The sequence below is a fragment of the Phymastichus coffea genome, unplaced genomic scaffold (genome assembly GCF_024137745.1).
Source record: "Phymastichus coffea isolate CEN01 unplaced genomic scaffold, Cenicafe_Pcof_1.1 PCOF00007, whole genome shotgun sequence".
NCBI classification, from domain to species: domain Eukaryota; kingdom Metazoa; phylum Arthropoda; class Insecta; order Hymenoptera; family Eulophidae; genus Phymastichus; species Phymastichus coffea.
The window spans coordinates 2,935,904-2,951,331 of NW_026706818.1; the positions used below are offsets into that span (position 1 = coordinate 2,935,904).

Here is a 15,428-nt window from a genome sequence, read left to right on the forward strand (position 1 = left end):
TCCCCCTTGGTAACCCATTGTTTAGACTGTTCTTTGGTCTCAGGAGTGTAGTGATGTATCTATGTTTCATCTACAGTGATGAAACGACGCTTAAAGTCTTGCGGATTTTGTTGGAACAGCTGCAAACCATTCTTGCAACACTTCACACTATCTCGTTTTTGTTCAATCGTGAGCAATCGCGGCACCCGCGATATAATATTTTATAATACATAAAATATTATATACCCGTTCGCTCGAGATGCCTACAGTACTGGCAATCTCACGCACCTTCACTCTTCTGTCAGCCATCACCATATTATGGATTTTATCAATGATTTTACTATTTATAGATTTATAGAAATATTATAGATCGATGTGGCTTACATGAAAAATAGAAGGATTCGTGACAGAATGTACGTATATGAATCAAGAAGAAAATATGGTCTAGCTTTCAAATGTATAAACATTTGGTATCAGTACTTTTGAGTATATCACAGTTGTACAGTTTACATTATTTTAAGGTCGATAGCACTCATAGAAAAAGAAAAAGTAATTTATCTAAAAAAATTTCCGTTTGAAAATCATTTTGCCTGTGAAATAAAATAGCCATTATTTGACATTTTATAATTCATTACATATTTTTAAAATATAATAATACAACATAAAAATACAACTTTGTACAAAAATTTTTCAATATTCAACTAATATTTTTAATAAAGACAAAAACCGAGAATGTTAAGTAAATATTGCGATCGTAATTTTGAAAGTGTAATTTTGAAGCAAATGTTCATGTATAAGACATTTAAGTCATTAAAATAAGGAAATAACTTTTTTTAATTATTTCCTTTTCAACCCTTCATATGAGCTCTACATAATTATTTGAAGTTTACTTTATACAATTGTGGCGGGGTATTTCGGGGGGTCTTAGCCGCGCTCTCGAATCTCTTCCGACACAAGGCCTGTTTAGCTCTTTATCCCCGATTATTTTAGGGCGCCAGACCGCCGTGTGATTAGGGCGATAGTCGGGGATGGGGCCTAGTATCGCAACGTACTCCGGTTTGCTTCCAGGGCGACTGCGCAGTGTGGGCAAACGTACAAGGACCCGCGATCTCCTTTATTTCAGGCCTTTGATGTCCAAGAATTTGGTTTCCTTCCTCCTTCTCGTTTGTAATATGCCGTCAGCTCAGGTTGTGACACTCTACCTCGGGCCGGAAGTTCGTTCGAATTCGCGCGTATGTCACTTATCGTGAGAACCGAAAAATAACGAACCAGTGTTTCCCGATTACAACCGTCAGCGGCTGAAAATAATCAGCATGCAAAGAAGGTAGGGTAACAAGAAGCAAAATTTATAAAAAAAATTGATCACTCTTTATTAATTTTATTTCACCCTACATACACACGTGGTTTAATAAAAGAAAGGTCAGTATAACTCAGCATAATTCTACGTAATAGTAAGGGCACGAATTAATAGAGACTAAAGTTCTTTCATTCGATCTTCGATTCAACGAAAATGGCGGAATGGTTAGCGCGACGTAATCGAAGAATTACTACCTGGTTTGATTAGGCTTAATAATCCAATAACCCAATAATCGAACAATTAGTTAACACAACCCAACTCAAACACTAACTAACTTCCGATTAATTTAACACTCGCATTAAATTCGGATAAAGGTGAAAGGTCAGCACGAATGAATTAAAATCTAAATTCCTATATCTTCGATTATAACACTCACGTCTTGATTCGGGTAGATAGCGAGGGTCAACGTGCATTATCTAGATCACTGATTTATTCTATGATCACCTTCTTCTAATCCTATCAATTCTGGGAAATGGCGGAATGGTCAGCGCGAATCACTCTACGTACCCGAGAAATCGGCGTCGACGGATCCACGCGTCGCGCCGACCTGTTAGGCCGGGAAATTCACGCCCACACTCCGCAATTACCAAATATAAGTGGCATTTTGCTTACTTGCGATGTCGGTGGAAGATTCACAGGTCACTCGTTCCAGCTCGAGAGATAGCGGCAAAATGGACGAGAATCGGCTTTTCGTGGTAAAAGATAATTTTTCCTCTCCTCTTTCCGAGAAGAAAACCTGTTATTGACCGAAATGCTAATTCAGATATCGGTAGCACCCTCCGAATTTTTCATCATTGGTCAGTATGTAAATTAGAGAGATACAGCGCCCTCATTTTATCTCCTACTTCTTTCGCTGTTTACTCTCTCTCACCCCTCACTAAGTCGGTTAACATTGATCGATCAGAAAGATCTACCCCTACTCTTATCTATTTTTCGATGCGGACGGAAAGCAAATTTTATTCTAATTCGCTTATTTGTCGTGACGTCACCAGCGAGTTTTGTCAGTAGGTCAAATTTCGTCGGTTAATTTATCAATTTCATTTATCGGAATGTTTGTTACTTATCATTACAATAAAGGGGTGTGTCGGTCGCATACGAATTTTCCTAATTCTCTATTTTTACATTTTTCATTTTTAATTTCAACTTTAATTAATTGTGAGTAATAAAATAATTAAAGTCATTTCATTCATAGCGCCCTCCTCTTCGTATTTACATTTAATTCTATTTATCATTTCGCTCACTTCATTTAGTCTATCCCGCTCGCTCTTGTTTAGTCTCTCTCGTTCGCTCTGTCTTAGTCTGTCTCGCTCACTCTGTCTCGCTCGCTCGCTTTCAGTCTGTCTCGGCGCTTCAAAATGGCCGCTCGCTCTCTCGCGCGTGCATCTCGTGTTCCGATACCGGTCTTTGGAGCGCCTCCTGGAGCGCTCCTGTTTCGGTCAGGTGATGTGTTTTTGAGTGTTGTTTGTGTTTCCGGGTGTTACTAGTGATCATCGTCAGTGTGAGTGTGTGGCGCTCAGGATGTCGTCGATGGTGTGCGGCAGCCCGACACAGCTGATTGCCGGCTGCCACTTCATCAACGATTTTCTACTCGCCCCAGGTGTGCCAGTTTTCCACGAGTGTTAGTGCTAGTGTTTGAGAGTGTAATGGACCTGCATGTGTCATCAACATTCATTTCCGTTGCATTTCCAGTTAAGTTTCCCGTACTTTTTCTCCGATCGGCAACACGTGGTCGTGAGTGAGTGTGTGTGTGCTCTCTTATTTTGTAGTACGCTCAATTTTTGAGTGTCCGTCGGATCACGTTCATCTGGCTTGCTTCATTAATTTCTCCGGTGTTGTTGTTCGGACATAAAAAAAAGATAAGTATTTGTTTAAGGGCGCATCTGGGTTCGCGTTATACGACTGGTTACGGGGTAGCAAGGGAAGGGGATGGCTTTCCTGAGGTGTTACAAATAATGCAACACTCTCAGGCAAAGCTTTGTAATGTACCGCATTATACAAGTAAAAGTTAAAAAAATGCTGGACTTCAATCTAGATAATCATTATTTATTAAGTTCTTGATTTGTTGAAACTTTTTGGTAAAGTAGAAATTTATATGAAACAAAGAATAAAAATAATTATTTTAGCTCAGCCAATTGAACAATATTAAATCACAAAATGATTTGTTTATCAAATATTTTCATATTTCAAATTATTCTTTTCTTTATTTAAACGAAATTCCACGTTATTCCGGAATACAAAACTTCACACATTATATCTATATTTGCAGTAAATAGTTCGCTGCAAAGAGTAGACTTCACCCCCCTTAACCCATCCAGCAAAGTGTAATGGACAGTGAAAAAGAACAATACCATTCGAAATATCTCTAATTGAACTCTCAAAAACTGCTCATTATTTTAATTGAACCCCTTCAGTTGTCCCAACAAAAATTAAAAACTATGATAATTTTTTCGTTTTTTTTTTACAACTGCGATATCTTTAGTAATACTTAATATTTTTGCAAAGAAACAAGGCAAAGAAATTGAACCCTTGCTCGTTTCAATTGCGCCCCTCTTACTTTTTCAAAATTATTAATATATATGTCAAAAACAACAATCTAATTTTATTGTATGTTATTTACAAATAGATGGGTTAACGCGCGTGCGTAAATAAAATTAGATTGTTGTTTTTGACATAAATATTAATAATTTTGAAAAAGTAAGAGGGGTGCAATTGAAACGAGCAAGGTTTCAATTTTTTCGCTTTGCTTCTTTGCAAAAATATTAAGTATTACTAAAGATATCCCAGTTGCAAAAAACAAAAAAATTATCATAGTTTTTAATTTTTTTTGGAACAACTGAAGGGGTTTAATTAAAATAATGAGCATTTTTTTAAGGTGCAATTAGAGATATTTCGAATGGTAATTTTTTTTTCACTGTCCATTACACTTTGCTGGATGGGGTAAGGGGGCTCATGCCGAGGATTGTCGAGTGCTGTCGACTATCGGCGCGCGCCTGAAGGGGCGGTAAAGGAGAGTGTTAACTGTATGGGGTGTTTCTCTTCCACTTTATTCACTTAAAGTTTTTAATTTACTTTTTATCTCAACATTTTACACTTATCGAAATCGTGTAAAATATTGTTTCTGATGTAAAATTTTTTACTCTTTCAATTAGTGCATGTTATTTTATCGTAGGTTCAACGGTTCGCGAGATATAAGTAAAAATAAGTTTAAAATGTGATTTTCTCATAGAATCCCTGGACCTAGAGATCTGAAAATTTCAGAATCGGCTTTTCCGACCTCGATACGTCCATATATTTTTCATTTCTGTGAAAAAATTTTTTTAGACCTATTTTTATTGGACTAGAAGAGAAGGATCAGTAGAGCAAAATCAACACTTAATTCAAAATGAAATTTTTATTTTTAATATTAACAGAACTCAATTGATGGTCTCAGCACATCGCACTTTGAGGAATAACGAATCATATATAAACTTATTGCAAAAATTAAAGTAAAGCAAATTTTTTGGTGATTTTCAATAGACTGGATTTCAGTGAAAAATGGTCTTATAGGAAATAAAAAACAAAGCTTTTGAAAGCTCCAAATTGGGGGAATTCATCAATATTGAGGAATAAACTTAGCTTACAACAAAATTTGACAGCTTAATGTACCCCAATGGACCCCTTAAATCGGTAGATCTATCAATTGAGCAATTTTCTTGAACCGATTGATTGTAAATTTGAAAAAATTTAGGGAACAAGGTTTCTGTTCCTTAAACTCAACCTAATTTTTTTATAAAAATCAATAATTTTATTTTTTTTTTACATTTCACTCAATTTTGAATTTTTAAAATTTAATTATCAAAAATATTCCAAAAAAATTTTTTTTTAACTTTTATTTACTATTAAAAAATTCCGTAAAATTTTGTTTCTAAAAAATTCGAAAAATTAAAAATTGAAAAATATTAATCAAAACGATTAATATTAATTTATTAATGGAACAAAGACGAAAAGACTACATTTTACAATAACACATATAGTCCTTTCATGTTTATATTAAAAAATTTTATAAGAAAAAAAATAATAAAAACGCTGCCAATTCGCAGTTTCAACTTCATTGTCAATAACTTCAATTTCTAATTTATTTTTCATAAATATTGTTTTCTATTATACTTTAATAATGAATTTTATATTATATAATTTTTTTCATTAATTTACGAGTTCTAATTTCATGTCGTATTATTTTGTTTTATTGATATATATCCAAGATATGTCGTTTATTTAATCGATATTTTTCATAGCATATTTTTTCATTCGTGTGTTCACCGTAATTCATGCTACTTTATCACTATGTAACGTCGGGCCGTTTACTATGAATAAAATTAATTTTTTTTTTCGTATGCTTTCGTGCGTTCAATACGTAACTTAAATTTTAACTCCGTGAATGAGCAAAGGGAGAGTATTCAGCTGAAGCGGCTGGAGGACACGTGAAAATACCCGTCCCTTTGTCGCGCGCTTTCCGAATTTTACTCCGAAAGATCGTAAAGTTTTTTTTTGAGTAGGTTTAGATATAGAGTAAAGGAGCCGCGGAATTCTGTCTACATCCTGTTGCACGATTTCACCCAAAAGTTTTCCACTTTTAGAAGCTAAAACTTTTGCTATATAGAAAAAATTCAATAATTATTTTTGTATAAATGAATTAAGAAAATAACAGCATGATAGGAAAATTTCGCAGCTTCTTGAAACCTCCCACACACTTTTTGATTAGAAATGTAGTTACCGCGCAATCATCGAAAATATCCCGAAGTTTTGAAATTATAAATTAGAAAATGAGATAAATAGTCGAAAAACAGTTACCTGACTGAACTTTAGTAAATCAATTATATAGTCCACAATTAAATAATGTCCCTTTTTCATTCCATATTATATAAACAACGAATTGAGTCAATTATTTAAGTTACTAATTGTAAACATGTAGGATTAGAGATTTTCGCGTAAAATATGTTAAATATTAAGAAACTTGCGTTATTATTAAGAATTAATTGTAACAATTTTACGTAACAAATAAATTAATAATTATAAGAAAATCTGTAATGAAAATGGTACTTGGAGAGCCATCTAACGAGATAAGGCCCAAACTCTTGAACGCGCGCCCCCAATTCTCACCACGCCCCTGAACCAATTAGGGCCCGAAATCCGAAAGAGAAAAGGAGGGAAAATCTCAGTCAGCCAATTAGAATTTACTGGCATTTCCACTCTTCCCAAATTTTGAGGGACTGAAAGAGGGATCTTCCTCCCAACCACCCCCAGGGTTTAAAAGGGCGTGCGCAAGCGAAAATCACTCCACTCTCTCGCTCCTCGCAAGCTTCATAAGTTTTACTACATTGTACGAAGTACGACCAAGTGTCAGGTCCAGACTCTCCAAGTACCAGTCAAGTCCATTGAATAAAACAAAAGTAAGTTTAAACAAAATTTTTTATTGCTATCTTTCCTCTTCCTTTCTAGTAAAATAGTTAGACCGGAATTCTAAAAAACAAGTCTTCGAAGAGTATTTTAACAAGGATTGGGATACTTTTCTATAAGACAGTCGCGCCGTTAAAGAAAAATTAAATTCTTTTATGTGACAATTCCAGCAAGGTCTAGGATATTCACATTCAAGTCCCGATTCCATTGGATCCTGGTGTTTGATGGGAGACTTGTAGTCCAATTTTATTTTTCTCTCTTTCAACGCGAAACGCGAAATAGAAAAGCTCTAATACTCCAATTGCTCGTCCCGGTTTAAGCGTACGCACGCAAACCAAATAGAGCACCTGAGAAAAACGTCTGCCTCAGACGTACCTGAGATAGTGACCCGGACGTCACAACTAACTGAAGCTTATACAAGAAAGATATAAAATAAGAAAAAACAAGAAAACCAATATTTTATGGTTTTAAATAGTCATAACTTAGGCTACATATAACCAAAGTATTCCTGCGAAGCCTCATTTTAAAGCTTTTATTATCAACATTAAATTAAATTGTTAAACGATGAAAAACTTAGTTTCAGTCAAAAGTTATCGCTGTTCTCGTTGACAGATTCTATATTATTTTAGAAAAACCAAAAATATAATTTCTTCAATTTGTGATAGATCAGGTTAAGGCGAGTCAACAATACCTTAGAAAATCCAAAAAATTTTCATCGTAGATCAAAGTGAACAACTTTTGCTTATCCTTCAAAACTACTGCCGTAGGTCATCTGATCGTGTGAAATATATAAAAAATAATCTTACATCAGATTGTCCAATACAAACTAAAATAAAAGATGTGCAAACTACGGTGAAAATCATGTAACCCATTATAAAATATGCAGTGTAAGAAAAATTCTGCAGCAAAAACTATTTTCGACGTTAAGATCAAAACAAACAAATACGGAAATTACCGTTAGACCAATCATTACGTATGCACAAGTAGCAAACGATAATGTTTACAAAGTTACAAAAAAACCCAGATGAATCTAAGCTCAAGCGACAGTAGTCATAAATAAATTCACATGAAAACCGGAATAAACATAGCAATTTGGAACGCTAACGGTTTAGCGCAAGAGAGCCTTAAATGAAATTTTTTATAGTAAATGATATTAATATAATGAAGATATCTGAAACTCATTTCACACATAAAAACTATATATAAATTTTACAGTACACAATTTATAACAATAATCATCCTGATGATAAAGCACACGTATGTAGAGCAACAAGAATTAAAAATAGTATCAAACATAATGAAGCTGAAGCATACAAATATGATCATATATAAACATCAAATATTGTGATTGAAGATAAAACAGGAACATTGTTATTCTCTGCCATATATTGCCCTATAAGCATATAATCAAACAACAATACAAAGAATACTTCGATAGCCTAGGGAATCACTTCATTGTAGCTTACTGGAAAGCAATAGAGTGACGTAATTGGATTCTATATTACAGCGTACCAGTATTAAAATATATATCTGAAGAAATTCCAGCGTTTGAGGAGTATATGAATCACTGGTCATTGTTAGTAGAAGCCTATTATATACTATTGCAAACTGAAATAACTGTAATGGAATTACAAAGAGTAGATTTGCTTTTGAAAGATTTCGTTTATACTACAGAGAAGCTGTACACTGTTGATGGAATGACGTACAACGTACATTAATTACTGCACTTAGCACAGAGTATTGCAGACTGGGGTCCCTTATACGCACATAGCGGATATGTATTTGAATCAGGAAATGGAAGAATAAAAAAGAACTATTTATGCAGCTAACGGTGTCTTGAGCCAAGTGTGTCGATATTTATCTTTCGACGAAAGTATCAGAAAAATACGAAAACACATAGAAAAGAAAAAAAAAGTCACCTTGTTTAGAATATGTAAGGTATTTAGATAATAATGTTACTCAGAACAGTGTAAAATTTGCATACAGATATTTTGTACGAACCAAAGTCAATGAAGATATTGTTAGGCAATTACAACTTCCTGTAGAGAAAGTAAGAGCTTATAAAAAAATGGTAAAGAACGGATGTCCATTTAAATCATCTGAAAAAGTGTTATACAGATCAGACAATTCCTTTGCGTCTTTAAAAAATGGGGATTATATAGAGATTCAACAATTTCTTGTAAACATGGAAAATGGACAAGAGTATGTGACATACAAAAAGATTGAAGTGATCGGTGATGATTATGTAATCAGTAATGAGTTACACTGTACGAAGCAAGTTACAATAGGAATAAATCAAAACATCGAAATGACATTTACAGAAAATATTGATAAAAAAAGTTTGATAGCAACGATTACATTTCTAGCGTTTGTAATATGTATTGGAATTAAAAAATGTTATAATACATTAATTAATATATATTATGTTATTAAGTAATATTGAACCAATCCTTTTATAATTTCGTACACATCATAATTATTTATTGCTTTACAAACTTGTAGTTTCACTATCATAAATTTCTTTAATAATAATTATAATTAAAATAATATTGACTTCCGAATATTACACACACACACTTATATATAAAGTAAGTATTGAACCATTTCCTTTATGATTTCATGCGAATGATAGTTATATTTATTACTCTACAAAGTTACATTTTCTCTAAGATATCATGTCCCTTTTTCATATCGCATTATGATTATCCATTCAATGATCAAGATAGACAAAAGAATTTTCTCTAATAGTGGACTTCAACATCCATTTTTATATTATATTCAATTCCATACAAACTATGTGGATTTACGAAAGGATCTACATTAAAATCCTCATGAAAATTTAACTTAATTTGGTAGAATATCAGTTACAAATAATTTATAATCTAAAAGTATGTATCTAACATTTCGGAAAACTCAACAAATATTATTTGAGACGCTTAATTTCAAAGAGACCCCAACCTGAATATCAAAGCAAATAATCCAGGTTATCGACCATACGATACACCTGATTGATTGTGAAATCTATATAGATTAATCAAATAATTCGTCTAGGCTAGTCATATATCCGCCTGAATTTTCCCTGAACTCGAAACAATATGCACCTGGATTATCCAAGAAATTCAACGGGGTTAGCTTAAAAATCCACCTGGATTTCTGATGAAAAAGGATTCGCCAGAAATCCACCTGGATTCGACGAGAAATCCACCTGGATTCGCCGCGAAATACACCTGGATTCGCCGAGAAATCCATCTGGATTTGACGAGAAATCTACCTGGATTTGACGAGAAATCCATCTGAATTTGACGAGAAATCCACCTGGATATCCACCTGGATTCCAGCTGGATATCCATGTGGAAATTTATCATGGATTTCCAGCTGGATTTTTTAGATAGGGGATTGAAGTCGTTTGACATGAAATTCGACGTCGAAACTTTCAAAGCTGTACGAGTATGTTCTGAGAGGTACAATATTTATGAAATCGAAAAACTTTAAAATACAATAGCTCAAAGAAAAAATAAGCTATTTGAGCAAGCTCAACGGCATTTGAAAGGACTAGGCTGCTACTTTAAGATGTCGTTTATAGTTTTTTGTGTATAGAGAATGTCGTAGTGCTACATAACCTCAAATATAGGCAAAAATCGCTATTTTCGCACTTTTAGGTTAGGATATCTCAAAATCCTGACGTGTTGGAGAAATTCTGAGGCCGAAATCGGTTTCAGCGCCAAAAATTCTTCGGGGAACCATGTATGATTTGCTTGTGCAAGAATCTTGTCGGACTGTGTAATCGAAAAGAAGTAAAATTTTTTTTAGTAATGCGAAAGGAAAGCATTACACCAATATCAACTGATGAACTTACATACTAACCTTCCGATACCAATAAACTACCCGATTTAACAGATTTTACAATAATTAAAAGATTATTTTCTAAACATCTAATACCCAAATCGTATCTCGAACTAACCTCAGATTACTCCCCATTTATTATAAACTAAGATTCAATAATAAAATCCAAACAAAAAATAGTTTTTTTTTAAATTAAAAATACAAACTAGGATACCTACAGAGCAGTATTACATAATGAATTAACAGATAAAATACCACTTAAAACTCGACAAGACATAGATGATGCCATGAAAAATCTAAATAATAACATTCACAAAGATATAGCCATCTCCAAATACTCAACAACTAAAACATCTAATACATTTATCTCTAAAACAGTCTTCGACAAATTAAAACAAAAAAGAAAACTAAGGGAAATATGGCCACAAAGTAGAGAACAAACTAATAAAACAAATTATAATCGTGCAACAAAAGAACTAAAACAAATTATTATCGATGAAAATAATATGGGAATAAATAACTACTTAGAAAACCTAATTGCTACAGAGGCATTCGATCATTCATTTTGGAAAGCAACCAAAAAAATGAAGTCACGCTAAAAAATGATAAGACATGGGGAAGAAAAAACATTGATGAAGCTAATACATGTACTAAGCTCCTAAAATGCGTATTTACTCCGCTACAACGTATCATAATAAAAGATGAAGAACTTACAATGTTAAATAACAGACATACCAAAAACGGTAAAAATTACTTATTTATCAACATGATAATAAATAAAATAATAAACATGATCGCCAGCCTAAAAATCAAAAAGAGTCCAGGATATGACAAAGTTAATGGAAAACTACATAAAGAACTCCCTATAGAAGAATACAGATTTATCACTAACGTAATAAATATAGTATTTCGACTATCATACTTTCCTGTTGTGCAAAGTTGTAAAATGTTTTATTTTAAAGCTACTATTATTTTCTTTAAAATGAAACCTTGTATAGTTAAAAAATCCATTTCAGTCAAAAATTATGGCTATTTATTTAAAGGACCCTATATTAAGTAGGCAAGTACACATTCATACACATAATTATTATGCAAATAAACTCTTGTGCACCGTAACATACGTGAAAATTGATGTATAGGTATACTGTGCGATATTTTCCGTGTACAATAGTTCATTTGCATAGTAATTATATGCACGATTGTCAGCTTGCCATTAAGTGTAGATTACTTAATATAAAATATCTCGAGAATTCGTGACTTGCATTACCTATACAAAGAATTAGATTTATTGGTTAAAATAAGCAATATTCGTACCAAATTGAAATCGATTTGATAAAATTTAGTTCTGTTATGAAACAAAACAAAGTCTAAAAACAAAACAAAAATCTATTTTTAGACAAGCAAATATTTTGCGTAAGCTAATTCATACAAAAATTTGAGATTTATATTTTAAACGTTTTACAATATAACTTTAAAATGGAAAAGGCTATAGGTACAACTTTTTTTTACAAATAAAAGGAAAATAACATTTCTACAAAAATGTAACTCGATATTTAATAATCTCATGTATAAGACCAAAAATAATTGAAACACCAAATTTCATAATTTTGATTTTTTACTGAACTACTCGATAGATTTGAATGAACCTTCTTTTCCTAAACTTCCTAATCCTAATCTAATCTTTCTCCCTTCACGTGGTTAAAACACATCCAAAAAGCCCTTACACGAGAAATTTTACCAAATAAAATTTGAGTTATTGACAACAATATACATACATACATACATATATACATACATACATACATATATACATACATACATACATATATACATATCATACATACATATATACATATCATACACACATATGCGCCCATATATTTCGTAAATATTGCATTTTTAGACCCGTGATAAATTTAAACAAACTTCTAAATTGCTTTTCGGCAAAAAAATTTGTTATCAAAACAAATTTACCTTTACGAAGAAGCAAAATTTTTGATAAAAGTTAATAATTGTTAACTACTATTAACACGAAATTTTTTCTCTTACAACAATTAAATATAACAGTTCGACCTGAATCCACAATGAAATAACCTACCTTATTGATAAAAACCAGCTGGAAATCCAGGTTGTATTTCTACATGGAAATCTAGCTAGATTCGTACGGAATCCTAATGGATTTTCTATAGATTTCCATGATAAATTTCTATGTAGAATCCATATGGATTCAAGTCAAAATCTAGGTGGATATCCAAGTGGATTTTTTCGATAAATCCAGATGGATATCGTATGTTTTTTTGTACTAAAAATAGTTATAAAACTAATCTCTTATATAAAATCATTATTTCTGATACGGTACTGCTCTATCAAAAATGTTAATGTAAAAAAATAATCAACAAAACAAGCAGCATAGTATTGAAAATATTAATTTTACATGAAAGACTAGTTTTATAAATATTATTAATACAACAAAAAGTCTAATATTCACGTAAATTTCACCTCGATTCCACATGGAAATCCATCATGGAGGTCCAGAAAATATCCATATGGATTTAATATGAAACCAGTTGGAGGATATTCATGTAGTAATTAGGCTAGTAACTAGATTTCCAGCGGGATTTTTTTCAATAAGGTAACTGTTTTGCACAACAATAAATTGAAAGAAAAAAGATTTTTCCAAAGTATCATCTCAAGCATTGTTACTGTAATCTCCATATATATTTTCTTGATTTATTTTATAATTTATTAAATTTAATAAAATATAGCTGTAACTACAATCTCGATTTGATAAACTTAAAAAAAATATCAAATGTCTTTTATCTATTCAAAGCCTTTTAACAACGAGACCAATAAAACTTTCACTTTTGATCTACGTCAAATTAATTAATTTTTAATTAGAAAATATTTGTATTATTATAATTGTTATATCTAAATATATGCATACTTTATTTTTACAAATGTATACTAACGAGGACTGATATTCACTGTTATTCGTGATGTAGAAAAAAATTTTTTAATATTTTTATTTTTTCTTAGATTACAATTGTTACTTTTTTAGTCAGGAATAACTGAAAGTTTGATCAAATTAACTCCAAATTGAAGTACTTAATTTTGAAACAATAAAATATCAACTTTTTATTTTTATTAATAATGACCTAACATTGGATAAGGATTATTTTATTAAATATTTCACCACCCTTTGTCAATAAATAATCTTATTGACATTTCTTAAATATTCCGCCACTGAAATACTTCTCATAAAATGGCCTATCATATAAGAAATTTAGAATGTATAAAACTGTTGATTTGTGTAACTATTATATAATTTAATCTTATTTTAAACAATGTTTAATTTTACATCAAATCCTTCTATTCTAAATTATATTTTCTCAATTAAATGTAAAAAACAGATATTGTAAAAAGATATTTAACATTTTTTTATCACAGTATACTGTATCTAGAATATGTTATTGTAACTATAGAAAAAAATAAACGTATACTTAAAATTGAGTAGTTTACCTCATCGTCATAAATATTGTCATGATCAGCCATTAATAAATGACTTAAATGTAATTATTGTTTTATATATATATATATATATATATATATATATATATATATATATATATATATATATATATATATCTGTGTGTGTGTATATATTTGATAATATTTGCAGGAGAATGGTTAGGAAAGATAGTTCGTTTCGTACTTTACAGTATTGTAGAATAAAGTAAACTAGATATTGATACTCATTGAAGAAGAAAGTGGGTAGGAGAGCAAATGATATTGGACGAGTTTGCGCGTTTGAGAAGCTGCGCGTAGTCTTTAATTGTTGTAACATATTGATATGTCATTTATATTTTAACTAAAGTGTGATCATATGAGTGCACGTCTAATATGAATTCTTATTTTAACTTAGTATATACATTAAAGCTATATTTTTCTCACGGTGCGAGTTTGCTAATTTTAAATGATTACTTATCACAACGAGAAATAATATGCAAAAATGCGATTAGTTATTTAGAAAATGAAATTTCCTAAGTTTTCACCTGATAAAAATAAGATGATGATTAAAGAACGAAGAGAATTCTCGCATTAAAAATGCAAATCAAGTACAATCTACGTATTGGACACTCACTATCCAAAATATTGCAAAACTAAACAAATTGTTAAAATTAATTAAATTTTCCCATATATATTTAAGTAAATACAAATTTGTGAATCATTCACTCTCAATTCAAATTGAAACAGAATCAAACGTATATAGAAAATATCATGCCTATATTAGATCACGAGTTTCCTTATTTTTAAATTATATGTCATCAAAGTATTGCTAGTTGTAGACATAGTGTATTTTAACTTAATAGTTTATTCTCATTTTATTATTTCTGTTATACCTTCCATTTTAAATCTCGCGGCATTTTTCTATCAGCCACATCCTCGTGAAAATCTTAAGGTGTAGTGGTATACAAGAACCTCCACATTGTCTTCCACCTAACACTTCTACAAATTTAGATACGGAGGCAACAAAAGTTCCCTGAATTCTATGACAAATTGAACACGGCATCCCCTTCCCATTTTGAACCGCGCCAGTAGCCAATTATGACTTATTACATTTTAACGCTCAAACGAGTAGCAGGCGTTACGTAATATACAAATCTCTCTAGCCTTTCATCACCACCAACCATGACTACATCATCTTCGAACATGAGGTAGTGTGGCTAGATTTACGTTGAATGAATCTTATAAAGCTTGAATATTGTATATTATATTATTATACTACATTTATTTAATTGAATAATTCTGTCGA

The 15,428-nt window shown here is 31.6% G+C and overlaps 1 protein-coding gene across 7 annotated transcripts in view; it reads right to left on the reverse strand.

The window, feature by feature from the left end:
- LOC131669021 (inactive dipeptidyl peptidase 10) overlaps nucleotides 1-15,049 on the reverse strand; it is a 1,674,792-nt gene extending 1,659,743 nt beyond the window's left edge. For 6 of the 7 annotated variants that reach the window (XM_058943586.1, XM_058943627.1, XM_058943611.1 and 3 more), the window contains exon 1: nucleotides 14,135-14,183. In XM_058943586.1, the coding sequence (XP_058799569.1) occupies nucleotides 14,135-14,167 (33 nt within the window). In that variant the 5' untranslated portion in view covers nucleotides 14,168-14,183. Of the gene's footprint in view, nucleotides 1-14,134; nucleotides 14,184-15,015 lie in introns of those variants that run through there. The other variant, XM_058943594.1, reaches the window with a different exon arrangement.
- Between the last annotated feature and the right edge of the window lie 379 nt (nucleotides 15,050-15,428).